The following is a 16,028-nucleotide window of genomic DNA, read 5'->3' as shown; positions in this document are numbered from 1 at the left end:
AACTTAAAAATGGATGATAACCCAGTAGTATCCAGTAGCCCGTTCAATAAGAGTCATTAGTCATTTGTGATCAAAAAGACCGTTCTGTGCTGAACACTAAAACAACCTGACAGAGTGGCTAGTAGAGTTAACATCATCCTGATCTGACTGAAATGAGTGATGTGTCATATACAGTGCCTTGAAAATGTTTTCATACCAAAAGTCAAATAATTAGTAAATGGAGTCCACTTGTGTGTAATATATTCTCATTTTGACTGCAACTATTCTGTGAAGGCCTCTGAGGATTGTTTGAAAACATTACGCATCAAACAGCATCATGAAAACAAATAAACACACCAGACAGGTCAGGGATAAAGTTGTAGAGAAGAGTAAAGAAGGGTTAGGTTATAATTAGTGTTGAGCATTCCGATACTGCAAGTATCGGGTATCGGCCGATATTTGCTGTATCGGAATTCCGATACCGAGTTCCGATATTTTTGTGATATCGGAAATCGGAATCGGAAGTTCCCAATGTATGGTTCCCAGAGTCTGGAGGAGAGGAGACTCTCCTTCAGGCCCTGGGATCCATATTCATGTAAAAAATAAATAATAAAAATAAAAAATAGGGATATACTCACCCCTCCGGCGGCCCCGGCTCTCACCGGTCCAAGCGTCTGCCTCCGTTCCTAAGAATGAGCGAGTGAAGGATCTTCGATGACGTCGCGGCTTGTGATTGGTCGCGTGAGCGGTCACGTGACCGCTCACGTGACCAATCACAAGCTGCGACGTCATCGAAGGTCCTTCACTCCCTGCATTCTTATGAACGGAGGCAGACGCTTGGACCGGTGAGAGCCGGGGCCGCCGGAGGGGTGAGTATATCAATATTTTTTATTTTTATTCTTTATTTTATACATGAATATGAATCCCAGGTCCCAGGGCCTGAAGGAGAGTTTCCTCTCCTTCAGACCCTGGGAACCATCCAGGATACCTTCCGATACTTGTGTCCCATTGACTTGCATTGGTATCGGGTATCGGTATCGGCGATATCCGATATTTTTTGGATATCGGCCGATCCCATCCGATACCGATACCTTTGAGTATCGGAAGGTATCGCTCAACACTAGTTATAATAAAAAAAAATAGCGCAAGCTCTAAACATCTCACCGAACAAGAATGGCAAGAAGAAAGTCATTTACGAAAACAAGCCATAAGAAGTCCCGTTTGCAATTTGAAAAATGCCATGTAGGGAACACAGCTTGCATGGGGAAGAAGGTGCTCTGGTCAGATGAGACCAAAGTAGAACCCTTAGGGCTAAATGCATATGTGGCACCCCAGGGGTCCGGTTGCCACAGTGGCATTGCCTCCCTCACAGGGGGTGATGTCATACCTGGAAGCAGAAAGGGATCCCCTTGGCAGGTAACACTAGCATGCAACACTTTCTTGACTCCAGACCAGAAGGGGGAGCTCTAAACCCAGTTTCAGGGGAGCTGCCCTATAAGTTCTGGTCAGGAGGCAGGGTTAGTTAGTGCAGTGAGAGACAGTGAAGGAAGAGGAGACAAGAAGTGAGGAGAGCCTGGGAGTGGAGCTGCAACTGAGCTCACCCCAGGACTGAGTGCTAAAGGACTGGACACCGGAGTCCGTGGTTGTGTGGGGACTGCATGCCCAGCAACTGAATCCGGAGGACAGGAGATTGCAGGTCTCCTGGCCACAACTGACATCTGAAGGCACAGCAGCAAACTAGAGTCCAGAGTCAACACGAGAGAGTGACACCTGTAAAAGGCTTGAGCTGCCTGCCATGCGGGTAGTGTTCCACTTAAGGGACAGACTCAGAGAGGGACTTGAATAGAGCATAAGGCATCAAGGACCTAGGGAGCAGCACAGAGGGAAGGCCTCCAAATCCATTTGGCTAGTTGGATCTTGAAATGCTTCCAGGCTGCCCGGACCTCCAAGTTCACCAGTCACCAGTGCCCTGGACTGCATCTGCAATTAAAGGTAAAGAAACTACAGTCACTGTGTCCTCCAATCATTCCGGCACTTCAACATCCACAACACCTCATAGACTGTCCTGGTAGCCCTGGGGCCCCCGCTTGTCCTGAGGGGAGCAGAACCATCCCAGCTGCATCAACATCGGCCCCAGCGGTCTCCCTTTAAAGGAGTAATGCTGTAGATAAACCCCGGATGTAACCTGAAAGATAAGAAAAACAAGTTAGATTATACTCACCTGGGGGCGGTCTGGTGCGGTCTGGTCCGATGGGCATCACAACCGGGTCCGGCGCCTTCCATCTTCATGCGATGTCATCCTCTTCCTTGCTTCCTGTCGTGGCATTACAGAATGCTGTAGATAAGCCCCTGATTTTGGTGGCTGCAGTTTAAAGGGCCAAAATGAGGTGACAGATTCCCTTTAAGCAACGTTGGCCATTCCTGGCTGAGTACCACAGGTGGCGTCATGAATAATCCCCTTTTTTTATATAAACTTTATTCCTTTCCATCACTCATCCCCTTTAATTGCGCACCCAGGGCCACGGACCGGGTCACTGCTGCTGTAACCGCCCCTTTAAAAGCCATACAACCCGGTTCCGAGTACCCCATGGCCCTAGCGGGTGTTGCACATCAACATACTGTAGCACATCACTCTGAAAACACCATGCCCAACGTCAAACAACGTGGTCGTAGTATCATACTGTGGGGATGATTTTCTTCAGCAAGGACTGGGAAGCTGGTCACAGTTGATGAGAAGATGGATGGAGCTAAATGCAGAACTATCCTTGTGTTGATATATCACACACAATCCAAATAAAAAACATTTAGTAACTTTGTGGGTGTAAAGAAATGTGGAAAAAATTCACGTGGTATGAATGCTTTTTCAACTAACCATATTCCATAATACCCTCTTTTTTCTCCTCACTAATGTACTTGCAGGAGGCAAAAGTAGGTTCATGATTAGCATTACTACTGCTGGTGCCTGTGGTGGTTCTCATTCTGCTGCTAGTGTTCCTGCATTTTTAGCTGTGGTATGGGTTTTTTCATTAACTTATACTACTCTGTCCATTGTCATTGCCACTTTTTCTTTTATTAAGTATTTTGTACAACAATATAATTAACTTTCGACAGTCTTTTCAACCCCAATTATTCAACCCTTGTCAAAGAGAACATAACAAGAAATTCTATAGAAAGCAAAATGTGGCAGCAGGCTGCAGTATAGATGTGACATGTACGGTTATCAAATTAGATTAGTAAAACAGGTGTCTGGATTTATGGGAATTTTTTTCTTATTTTTTAAAAAGCAATTACCATATTTTGCAGATTATATACACCAAACCATAAGACGCACTCAAAATTTTTGTGTGCAAAATACGAAAAAAAAAATATTTGACGTAAAATGGTGGTGTGTCTTATATTTTCTATTAATGGCACCTTGCCTGGGAGGTGGCTGCTGTGGAGCGGGGTCACAGGAGGCAGGGTCGCTGCTTCAAGAGGCCGGCGGCGGCAGGAGCTTGTTTTACAGAGATCTCAATCTGTGCATGCACCACCTCTGGTGGTAATTTTCCTGAAGCCCACGACAAGGATACTATTAGGAAAATGGGCTCCGCTCACCGGCGCCAACACCTTCTGAGATCGCAGGCACCGCTGCCTCGCCCCTTTCCTGCTTTCGCCGCTGGCCTCCTGAAGCAGCGACCCAACCTTCTGTGACCCCACACCACCGCTGCCAGCACCCGGGAAGCTCAGCTTGGATTATAAGATTATTGACCCCTATTTTCTTACCAAATTTGGAGGGGAATAAAGTGCGTCTTATAATCCAAAAAATACAGTATTCCTCATTCACAAAAAGGGATTATAGGAGAAATGCATGTGAATACTTTTATGCACAAAACAGAAAGAAGTATTTTAGAAGTGATACCTAGTGTGTACGCTCTTATGATCAGCGGGGTTCTCTCTCTATTTGTAGCATGTAAGCAAAAATGATCAGCAGGGTTCTCTCTGTCTTCAGTAGATTGTGGGGTTCTATCTTAGTAGTTTGTAAGCTCTCATAGGCAACAGGGTGCTATTGCTCTCTCTCTCTTCATTAGTTTGTAAGCTCTCCTGGTGAGTGGGGTCCTCTCTCTCTACTTAAGGGTTCAGTGATCCTTAGTCCGTCTGGGGGGAGTCCTATGGTCAAAGACTTGAAAATTCTTATTAGACTACATTTCAAAATTTTTCTTTCTTTCTATTTTTCTCAAAATTACCTTTCAGTATTAAGACTTTAAATCTTTCATATTGAGTCCCGGTCCAGGGAAATGTTTTCCCACAGGCGTGTCCAGCTTATTCCTTGTGTGTCTGTAGATTCATCCTCGTTTTGTTTAGTTTCCCCTATAAAGGTATTTTCAGGGAGCACCTGATACACTGTATCGTGTACACCACATTAAAGGATATACATGAGAACACATCTAGAATTGTATAATCCTGTTTTCTGTTGGGAATGTGGACTGTGTTGGTAAAAAGTGTTCAGGGGAATGTGTCAGACCCTTTTGATGAGGAGATTCCTTAAAGGGGTTCTCCAGGAATAGGAGAAATGAAAAGGAAATGTAATTTATAAATAAATTCCTAAATAGATTTAATTAGCAAATCACAATTGTTTTGTATAGGGAGGTTATCGCAATAGAATTAAAATGGCTTCCACATTATTTCACAGCGAGAAACCTGTCCCAGAATGTTAGGACAGGGGCCTGTGAGCATGTGCAGTAGAGTCTCCGCCCTCCTTCATATGTAGGATGATGTGCTGCACTGATACTACTGGAGGCACCACAGGTGCAGAGGTACTGAATAACAACATAAGTATCTCCAGGTCACAGCGTCAGTTCCCTTCTGCACATGCTCAGAGGTCGGGTTCTAACATTCTAGGACAGGTCTCTGTCTATGCAACAAGATGATGGCCATTTTAATTCTATAGCGATTACCTCTCTAGACAAAATGATTGTGATTTGTTAATTAAATGTATTTAAGAATTTATTTATAATGATATTTCCTTTTGTTATTTTTTTTTCTATTTACGGAGAACGCTTACCACTGTGGCTGTCAGCCACTTCATGACTATAACTAATGCCACAACATGGCACCTGAGCAAGAAATTATAGGAAGGGGGTGACATTTCTGTCCTGAGAGTATGAAATGGATTCCCCTTTTTGGCGTGGCTTTTTCCTAGGTACTCCCGTTTACATATTGATAGGGAATTTAGATTGTGAACCCAAATGGGGACAGTGATGATAGTGTCTGTAAACCGCAGCGGAATTAATGGCGCTGTATACTTTAAGTAAATAAAATCAATAACGCCTCTAGTGTCACAGATCTGAGCATTATTAGACTGGCATCATGGGAAAAGTAGTCTATGATTAGTGGAACCATATCAGAGGGAAGAAGACATTAAGATGACTGACAACCCAGACATGGCACAATAACTAAAACAGGTGTACACAAGGCTTGCACAAAAACCTCTACTTTCATCAATAATGGTCTCTGCTAGACTATACAAGAAAAAAACAATTAGCTGGAGTATTTCTTTATATTAATTATATCAAAGCACTCCTGTGGCTATAAACATACACCGGTGGACCCGCGTCTGCAGCATCACCTTCCAGGCTGCATCCGTGTAAGCTTTTTGCCTAGATTGAAATTATCTCAGATTTATCACCTACGGCAACTGATGAAGGTCCTCTTATGTGACCGAAACGTTTTGCCATACCTTATCATACCACTGAATAAATCACTTGAACATTATTACTAAGTTGAGTGCCAGGTTCTTTTCTTTGTATATTACTATGGTTTGGGAACCTACCTTGGCACCACGACACAGCTGTGCACACGTTTACTCAAACATAACCATACACTGTCCTGGATACATCAACATGTTACACCCACCTTCATGTGTGCACTTCCGGGTGAGAACCTAGGTTGTAAGCCAATTAAAATAAAATACAAAACATACACATAAATATATGGTATATGTATAATATATCTAATAGATATGCTCCAGCTGTTGTGAAACTCCCAGCTGCCCAGACTAGCTGTGACTAGCGGGTACTTACTTTTATCATGTTTCTATTTTATAGGAATATTTCCTTCAACCCTCTGAGCCACATCCCCCACAATCAGTTTGATCTTTTGACCAATCTTCAGTCTCTGTAAGTACCATGACCTTGTATGACATTGTTGTGATCCATATGAGTAGAATAAACCCAGATATTGTATATGATGTTCAGAGCAAATCCTCATCTCCAAGGACACCTAATACTACCTGGAAAAGTCACTGACAGTATCAGTAATGCCACAATTTTATCATAATGTCACTGTGGATATATAGGGTATTAAATGGCACTGTCCAATTACTGATTCTTGACTGTGAAGAACTCTGCCCTCGCCTTTACTCAGCTGATCTAGAGAGGAAACTATAATATGGGTCATTGTAACATGAGATTGAAAGGCGTACAGACAAGCTGAATCTGTATCGTCCAGAGTGTCGCACTTTCAACAATCATGGCTTATGACTCACCTTGTGGGTTGTGTTATTGGCGACAGCACTTGTGGCTCCAATCATTGGACCTAATAATTCTTCTAAAATGTTACACACATTAGATGACAACAATGCACATTAGTATATTATTATTATTATTATTATAGCTTCAAATGTATAAAGATCAACTCAACATTCAGAGTAGAAACTTGATGTCATATTGTATCAGTGTTTGCTGCTCAATAACATCCCATTTTGTTAGTATCCAGATTTATAATTGTACACCGCCTTCCAAATTATTATGCAAATTGGATTTAAGTGTCATAAAGAAGTAATTTTTTGTTTTTAAAATAAACTCATGGACAGATCTTTGGATCACTGAAATCAATCTCAAACACCTATGATAATTAGTTTGCCAGGTGAGCCCAATTAAAGGAAAACTACTTAAGAAGGATGTTCCCTATTATTAAGCAGACCACCTAATTTCAAGCAATATTTGAAAGAAAAAGGATCTGTCTTCTGAAGAAAAGGATCAAATTAGTGCAATGCCTTGGAGAAAGTGTGAAAACATTAGATAAGTCACAAAATGTAAGTGTGATCATGGTACTGGAGATTTGTGTTTGATACAGAGTAAGACGGGTTTGTGCAGATAAAAGCATAATGAAGAAGGTTTCTGCCAGACAAATTAAACGGATTAAGAGAGCGGCTGCTAAAATATCATTACAAAGCAACTAACAGATATTTGAAGCTGTTGGTGCCTCTAGAGTCCCATTAACATCATGATGTAGAAACTTCCAGCATTTTTGCATAAACCTACTTTTTGGCCACCCCTAAACAGTGCTCACAAGCAGAAATGGTTGCAGTGGGCCCAGACATACATGAAGACTAATTTTAAAACAGTCTTGTTTACTGATGAGTGACGTGCAACCCTGGATAGTCCAGATGGGTGGATTAGAAGATGAAACAAAAAAAGGGAGGTAGCCAGCTCACCAGTAATCACCGCAGATGCACGGAACTCTGCTGCAGGCAGACGTAATGTTCATTGAAGAGAGAAAAAAAAGTTGAGTTCCAGCTCCTTAAAACAATTCTTTTATTGAATCCAAATATAAAATCCAAATGTCCATGGTGTATGACTCCCACCAATAAGTGCCCAGTATGACAGAGCTTTAACGGCTACGCGTTTCGATCAGAATGATCTTTATCAAAGCCCTATCAAAGGCTTTGATAAAGATCATTCTGATCGAAACGCGTAGCCGTTAAAGCTCTGTCATCCTGGGCACTTATTGGTGGGAGTCATACACCATGGACATTTGGATTTTATATTTGGATTCAATAAAAGAATTGTTTTAAGGAGCTGGAACTCAACTTTTTTTTTCTCTCTTCAATGGATTAGAAGATGGTTGGTGGATGACCACCCTGTTCCAACAAGATTGCAATGTCAGTAAGGAGGTAATGGAATAGTGTTTAGGGCCAGAATCATAGGGAAAGAGCTGGTAAGCCCTTTTAGGGTCCCTGACGGTATGAAAATGACATCAGCAAAGTATATAGAGTTTCTAACTGACCATTTTCTTCCATGGTACAAAAAGAAGAACCATGCCACCCGTAGCAAAATCTTCTTCATGCAGTCTTTGGATGCTATGGGCATAAAAGGCGAGACACTCATGGTGTGGCCACCGTTCTTCCCTGATCCCTACCCTATTGAAAACCTTTGAAAACAAAAGGTCTAGGAGGTTGGGAGGCAGTTCACATGAAAACAGTAGCTCTGGGCAGCTTTTCAGAAATTCAAGTAGAAACTCTCCAAAAACATCCAAGTTCATTGGATGTAAGAATTGTGAAAATGATATCAAAGAAGGGTCCTATGTTATCATGTAACTAGGTCTGTTAAGATTTTTTTTTTATTGAAAAAGCTTTTGATTTCAGTAAATGTGATCTCTTAAATGCTGTAAATTCAACAAATGACCATTTCAGTCTCTTACCGCCTATAAAATGTTTGGAATCTCTATCGTGCATACCAATTTTTGAAAAAAATACTACTATCATTGAGAAATTTGTACAAATAAAATTTGGTTTCTTCTCTAATGGCTGATTTGAACATTATGCTAATTCATTTACATCAACCATTTAGGAAAATTTGAGAAATAGCATTTTCATAATAATTTGGAACGTGGTGTAGAATTGCATTAGAAGGCCAACCTTGTAAGAGAGGCATAAAGTTGGTCATACTTATCTGATAAATGGCAGCTGACCGTCATCTCTTCCTCAACCAAACATTTGTGTGTTATCAATGGCGAGATAGGAGAAAGCTGCTGTAGATGGCTCTGGCAGCCTCATACCTTCTAGATAACAAAAGGGTCTGATGTTTGAATTCACACTGCACAATCCTTATCCATCTGTCAGGAGACAATGGAGACCCCCTATACAGATCTAAACAGACAAACCCTGTATGAATTAATAGGGCCACTCTGCTTTTGTCCTGAAGCAATTATACCATGTTTCCTAGAGATGTTTATCTGTCCTGAATGAGACAAACTAAAAAGATAAACGGACATGTGAACAAAGCCATAGGCCCCAATTTCCAGATTTCTGGGATTAAACACTTCGAAAGGCACTAAACCTATAGGCAACTAGGAGTTTTACAACAGTTTTGCTACTTTTGGCATTTTCATAACAGTTCTGGTAATGTGCATGGAAATGCATACTTCTTATTAAATTAGACAAATCTTATTCCAGTACACCCATCATTAAGACTGGCATACGAAACAGACTCGTAATGAATCAGGCCCTTAGTGTTAGGATTAATACTTCTGGCAAAGCCATAAACATGAACCCTTCATGCGTTCTCATGGAGTGCAAAATGTACAAGCTTTCTCCTGTATGCTTTAAAACAAATGGGAAAATACAGTTAATATAACAAGTGTTCTCCATATTCAACACAAAATGCAATGTTTAATTTCTACTGTAATCTCAAAATGAATCATTCACTTTATGATGAGCATGTTTAGTAGAGCCTCTTAAGCTGTTATGACCTCCGGCAAACATGATACCTAGCCTGACACCACCTTCGAGTAGAAACCTGAGGACTCTTCTTAGCTGATTCTTCATAGGCAATGTCCTCATGTTCACTAACATGCTTGGGTAGGCAATGATGTTGTGCAAAGAGTTAATTAAGAGAAGAGATTATGGCCTTGCACAAAAAAGGAACAAAAGGATACAAAACATCTGGGTGGAAGCAGAGCTCACAAGTTCAAAGCTAATGGAACACTGGCTACACTACTTGGACATAGGAGAAAGAGGACATGGTCATTGGCTGCCACCAAACCTCTTGAGTAATTGCAAAAGACTGGCAAGATTATGTGTCAGCAGGTAACAGGGTTTAAGTTCATACAGTATGTAGCATACTAAATGCTGGAAGTCTCCCTACCAGAATTCCAAGCCAAACATGTCTACGGACCCAAAGTTCAAAAATAGTTGGCTGCAATATGCACAATACCATATAAAAAGTCAGATGTTTTGAGATTCTGTTCTGTGGATTGATGAAAAAAGTTGGAACTTTTTGGGCCTACAATCAGCAGCATGTTTGTAGGAGGAAAGTGAAGCAAACACTGAAAACAACACCTGCCTGCAGAGAAGCATGGTGGTGGATCAGTGATGTTCTGGGGCTGTTTTTATTCATGTGGGACTTGAAATCTGCAGTGTTTGGAGCGCAAAATGGACTTCATCAAATATAATTCTAGGAGAAAATGTCATGCCTTCTGTGCGGAAAATGGACATCCATTAGGATTATGATCCTGAGCTAAACTCAAAGTCCACTAAGGCTTGGTTTCAAAAGAACTCCCAAAATATTCTGAAGTGACCATCACAGTTACCTAACTTAAAAGTCATATCGAATGTTTGGTGGGACTTGAAGAAAGCCATTGCTGTACACAAAGCCAAGAATATTCGTGAACTAGGTTAAGATTCCTCAGGGATGCTGCTAGAAGCTAGATTCTGCCTATGTCTTACTTTTGCAACATGTTTTAACAGCCAAAGAGTTCTCTACTAAGTAGTGAAGACATTTTCATAAAGGGGTTGAATATTTTTGAGACTGCAGTAGTCAGTGAAAGTGGTATTTTACACTGAATTACTAGAAACCACTTATTATATTGTTCAGGCAGTTACATTGTTCTTGTTCGATTGGTTTATTTCAAACAGCAGAATGTTAGCAAATTTTGCTAATAATCCTCATTTACAATGGAGATTGAATATTTTAACTGTACAGTAGAATCTGTGACGGAGACTTTTTAATTGGTCTTTGATTGAGATGTGAACAGGGCCTTATATGATGTATCTTATTGTGGCCAAGGTTTCTGTCAGGAGAAGAGTCTTTCCTTCTCAAATTATATGCACAGCGGAAACTCCACAATACAATGTTTGCACAGCAACTGCCTCTAGGCAGAAGATGATGATGGTGGTAGTAGTTGGTGCATTTGAGCTCCAGTCATGAAGCAGCCGTAAGAATTTAAAACAGAATTCTTTTTGTTGAAGGTAATGGGGCAAATTATTATTTACAAACAGCAGGAAACTGAGGTACAGGATTACACTCAGTTGATGATTGCTGTGTACCTGCAGACAGGCAGATCTTAGTAACCTCTGGCTTTATTAACAACATAATCTACTATGGTAGGTGCCATGTAGATAAGAAGTGAGAAGAAACACAGCATTAAAATTAAAAGAAATACTTTATTAAATAACAAAGATAAAAAAATATAGTTAAAAAGACAGGGCAGAGTAAAGCCTCTAAACAAATGGGGAGCAGTAGCAGCAGCAAGTAATAAAGTGCACAGTAAAGTAGAATGTAATTTAAAGCACCAATTAGGCTCACATATAGTCTGCACTCACAGCTCGCAGCATTTATTGCCCCTCCTGGAACAGGATATCATCAGGAGCCTGCACTGCAGCTACTAGTTTCTTGCATCACTGCCCCTTCTGAATCAACCGGGATTCTAGGTGACGGATGCTGTGGGAGATGTAAGTGCTGCCCTCGCAGTCTGTTTTGATCTCTGCCATATTTTCTGATAGAAGCAGTGACACCATCGCTGCATCACAGCTTCTAGCACCACCTCAAATGATTCGTCATCAGGTTGTGGCACTGATGTCACTCACTGCTTCTATCTCCACCCTCTGATAGCGTCTTGTTTCACAGACGCTAAGGCGGAAGCAGATATTGAAGCAGAGTGCCGATGCTGCACTCATATCTCCCACAGCGTCATCACCCAGGATCCAGGATGTCTTCAGAGGGAGCAGCGATGCAAGAAACTAGTAAGTAACTGCAGCGCTGCCTCCTACTGACATCCTGTTCCAGGAGGGGCGATGGACGCTGCAAAGAGTGTGTGAAGCCCCAGCCGCCTATGATGTCACATTTGAGACTCCTAGTAAACGAAACCTCACAAGAAGTGAAGTAAAAAAACACTTTTAGGGATTATCTGGATAGAGGGAAGTGCAGGGTATTGTGTTACAAAGCAAATTACAAAAGTGGCTAGGGTGTAATGATATAGTTATAAAATACATTTTAAGTGCTGGACCACCCCTTTTACCTCTTAAATTCCGCTGTCAATTTCTGACAGTGGCTCTTAAAGCAAGTGAACTGAGGGACATCATGAAGTGCCAATAGGTTACCATGTCACCCGAGGATTTGCTTAAGACCCCCATACCTGCCATGACAGTGCTACATTGAAACCCAGCCTTTGGCTGATATTCATGGGCGACCATGATTTATACTATATACTGCAATACTGTTGTATATATACACACATATACAGGGTGGGCCATTTATATGGATACACCTGGGTGGGCCATGTATATGCACCTAAATAAAATGGGAATGGTTGGGGATATCAACTTCCTGTTTGTGGCACATTAGTATATGGGAGGGGGAAAACTTTTCAAGATGAGTGGTGACCATGGTGGCCATTTTGAAGTCGGCCATTATTTATGCAACTTTATAAATAGCCCACCCAGGTGTATCCATATAAATGGCCCACCCTGTGTATATATATACATATATATACACACACATATATACATATGGTACTAAGTTAATGCAATTTTGATTAGAAAAGCATAAAAGCTATCCACCTGCACCACAATGCACCTATTGGGATGGTCCTAACCTGTCTCTAATATTAAAACCTTACTATTTGTCAAACAACGTTAATGTGAATAAGAGCAAAGCAGGACAGGGCCTGACTTAGACACCCATGCATGGGAAGCTATACAGATGAAATACTTAGCTCAGAAAGAGGTGCCATTACCCTATTTGTACAAAGTGCAAGAGACTACAGCAAAACAAAAAAAATGAGCTGGATTATAAGTTGGTATACATGAAAATTGTGTAAGAGCACACTCACACTGTGGCTATTCTATGAACTAGCCACAGTGTGAACGTGCTCTTACACTTTGCACATATACCACATTATAGTCCAGATCTATTGTTTAGATGATCAAGTCTCAGGGTAGAATTTGCTGTAGAATTCCATGGTGTGTTAATCAGTGTACTGAAAAAACACCATAAGAGGAAAGACCTCCACTATTCTAGACAAAAGAAAAATAAACAGTATACAGGCAGAGATGCTTACCTGTTCGAGGCCTCCAACAATTGCACTAACCAAGGTGCAGCGGACCCAAGTTAAGATGGCAGATACTACATTTTTTTTTTTTTTATTATTATTTTTTTTTTTTAAATCAGTGTACTGACCAGGCAGCAATGAAAACTTTGCCAAAAGTAACAGGGAAACATTTGATAAACTTGCATCAGATGAAATGTGTTCGGTTGTATTTATCTCATCTAGATTAATTTTTCGTTCATAGAATCATGGAGGATATAGAGATTCCAAATATCCACAACCGCATGTTTTCCAGTCTGGTTAACCTGTCTCACATGTAAGTAGAAATAAAACGTAATTGCTGTTCGAAGATGGAAATCAGTGGCTTATTAAAGGGAGTATGTCAGCACGATCCCCACCCCTCACGCCAACTGTTGATATGGCCATGTTGTTCTCTGAAAGAAAATGTCATCCCAATATTTCCTGATGTAATCTGCTATCTCCTGAATGAAAAAACCTTTGTTTTCATGAGTATGCAAATGCAGCTTGAGAGCTCTAGGAGTGTCAAAGCACTTCCAAGCCTCTTGCTCTGTTCCCCGCTCAGGCCCACCGTAATCTGCTTGACTGACAGCTCACTGACTGCGTAATCATGCCAATGAGCTGTCAAGCACAGGAATGACCATAGAACAGATAGGAGGGTGGATTGTTCTGTCAGATTCCCTATATAAGGTGAAATCCACAGTCCTAGGACTTAAGGTACCGTCACACTCAGTGACGCTGCAGCGATATAGACAATGAGCCGATCGCTGCAGCGTCGCTGTTTAGGTCGCTGGGGAGCTGTCACACAGACAGGTCTCTCCAGCGACCAACGATCAGGGGAACGACTTCGGCATCGTTGAAACTGTCTTCAACGATGCCGAAGTCCCCCTGCAGCACCCGGGTAACCAGGGTAAACATCGGGTTACTAAGTGCAGGGCCACGCTTAGTAACCCGATATTTACCCTGGTTACCATTGTAAAAGTGAAAAAAAAAACACTACATACTTACTTTCTGATGTCTGTCACGTCCCCCGGCGTACACAGGGTTACGCGCTGCTGCTCAGAGCTTCCTGCACTGAATGTGTCAGCGCGGCCGGAAAGCAGAGCACAGCGGTGACATCACGGCTGTTACTGCCGGCACTGACACATTCAGTGCAGGAGGCTCTGAGCAGCAGCATGTAACCCTGTGGACGCCGGGGGACGTGACAGACATCAGAAGGTGAGTATGTAGTGGGTTTTTTTTTTACTTTTACAATGGTAACCAGGGTAAATATCGGGTTACTAAGCACGGCCCTGCACTTAGTAACCCGATATTTACCCTGGTTACAAGTGAACACATCGCTGGGTCGGCGTCACACACGCCGATCCAGGGATGGACAGCGGGTGATCAGCGCCAAAATAAGGTTCTGGACTTCTAGCTCCGACCAGCGATATCACAGCGGGATCCAGATCGCTGCTGCGTGTCAAACACAACGAGATCGCTATCCAGGACGCTGCAACGTCACGGATTGTTGTCGTTCTCGTTGCAGAGTGGCTTCCATAGAACACAAGAAGACTGATGTCTCTGGTGCCTTGTTTTCTCCACGTGGTTGCATCAAGGCTGTAAAAACACTATAGAGAATGTAATAGTACAATTTTAGCATGGCTTCTTTAATCTTATCATATTCTTTTTGCAGATACTTTAAAAAATTCCAGTACTGTAGCCATGCTCCTCATGTGCGCAGCTGCAAGCCCAATAGTGACGGCATATCTTCCTTCGAGAACATGTTGGCCAATATCCTTCTCCGGGTCTTTGTCTGGGTGATGGCCTGTGTCACCTGCTTTGGAAACCTGTTTGTGATCTGTATGAGATCATTCATAGTCACTGAAAACTGCCAGCATGCCATGTCCATCAAGTCTCTCTGCTGTGAGTTCCCATCAACATCCATAAGAATCACAACATCATGCTAAACTAATGCTTACAGCAAGTGAAATGCTGTGTATCACAGTGTGAGGGAGAGCCAGGGCCGTAGTCATGGCTGAGAATATCGGATCTTGCGCGCCCTGGTCTCCCTTCGCATACAAAGACTGTCCTTTACTAAGTGTATTTGCCTTTTTGCTCTCTGCACCTTCAGGATCTCCTCTGAGTTGCTGTAGGCCTTCTCCATACGTTTGCGCACAAACAGAGACACAGTCCAGTTGTAACTTAAAATGTAGAACTTTACTTTTTCCTCTTCGTAACACATCCTTATTAGATACAACATCAGCATAGGGTTCCAAACAGTTCACATTTTCCACTTTCCCTGCACTGCTTCCTACGGCCTTCAGTACGTGACCAGGTCTTACCGTCTCTTGCGGTACTGCAGCGTCCTCCCTGTTTAGATTCACTACACTAAGGAGTTCCTTTGTCCGTTTCACCCCAGACTTGAGGGCATCTGCCCATGCAGTAAGCTGCCACATTATAGAGCCACCTGCATCACGGTACTGTTGTGACCTCCGCTGTAGCCTCTGTTCAACTACTGCTGTCACACTGCTGCTAAGGCTGTACTTCTGGAACACTGGGCTCTGGATGGCTGGGTTCCTAGCTTTGAACATTACGGAGCTACTGAGTAGCTCGGGCTCTAAGGCCCTCCCAAGCTGTTCGGGCTCTCTAGCCCCTCTGCCTCTAACCAGGAAACTGTTCCTGCCTTACCCCAGTTAACTCCTCCTATAATCAACTATTTATTATACTAAGATGTCATGCACCCATCTAGTGGCCCAACTAAGGAACTACATTGTCCCTATAAAACTATGGAAAAACTATACTATACACAGTATTATATAACATTTATATAGCAGTAAACAGTTGGAAAACACTGTATACATAGCAGATTGAAATCACATTTACATTAGGTGTTCACACTCTCACTACATCAAAAACCAGGACATGATTAAAGGGATAGGGGCATGTACCATTCTTTGTAACCC

General features: G+C 42.1%; 1 protein-coding gene across 1 annotated transcript in view; it reads left to right on the top strand.

The window, feature by feature from the left end:
* LOC143805494 (relaxin receptor 1-like) overlaps window positions 1-16,028 on the top strand; it is a 371,702-nt gene that overhangs the window by 340,522 nt on the left and 15,152 nt on the right. The window contains exons 13-15 of the mRNA XM_077284937.1: window positions 6,063-6,134; window positions 13,310-13,381; window positions 14,759-14,988. Of these exons, the coding sequence (XP_077141052.1) occupies window positions 6,063-6,134; window positions 13,310-13,381; window positions 14,759-14,988 (374 nt within the window). The remainder of the gene's footprint in view (window positions 1-6,062; window positions 6,135-13,309; window positions 13,382-14,758; window positions 14,989-16,028) is intronic.

Source organism: Ranitomeya variabilis, chromosome 2 (assembly GCF_051348905.1).
Source record: "Ranitomeya variabilis isolate aRanVar5 chromosome 2, aRanVar5.hap1, whole genome shotgun sequence".
In the NCBI taxonomy this organism is placed as follows: Eukaryota; Metazoa; Chordata; class Amphibia; order Anura; family Dendrobatidae; genus Ranitomeya; species Ranitomeya variabilis.
Note: the sequence above shows the minus strand (reverse complement) of the source record. Positions and strands in the feature narration are given on the sequence as shown.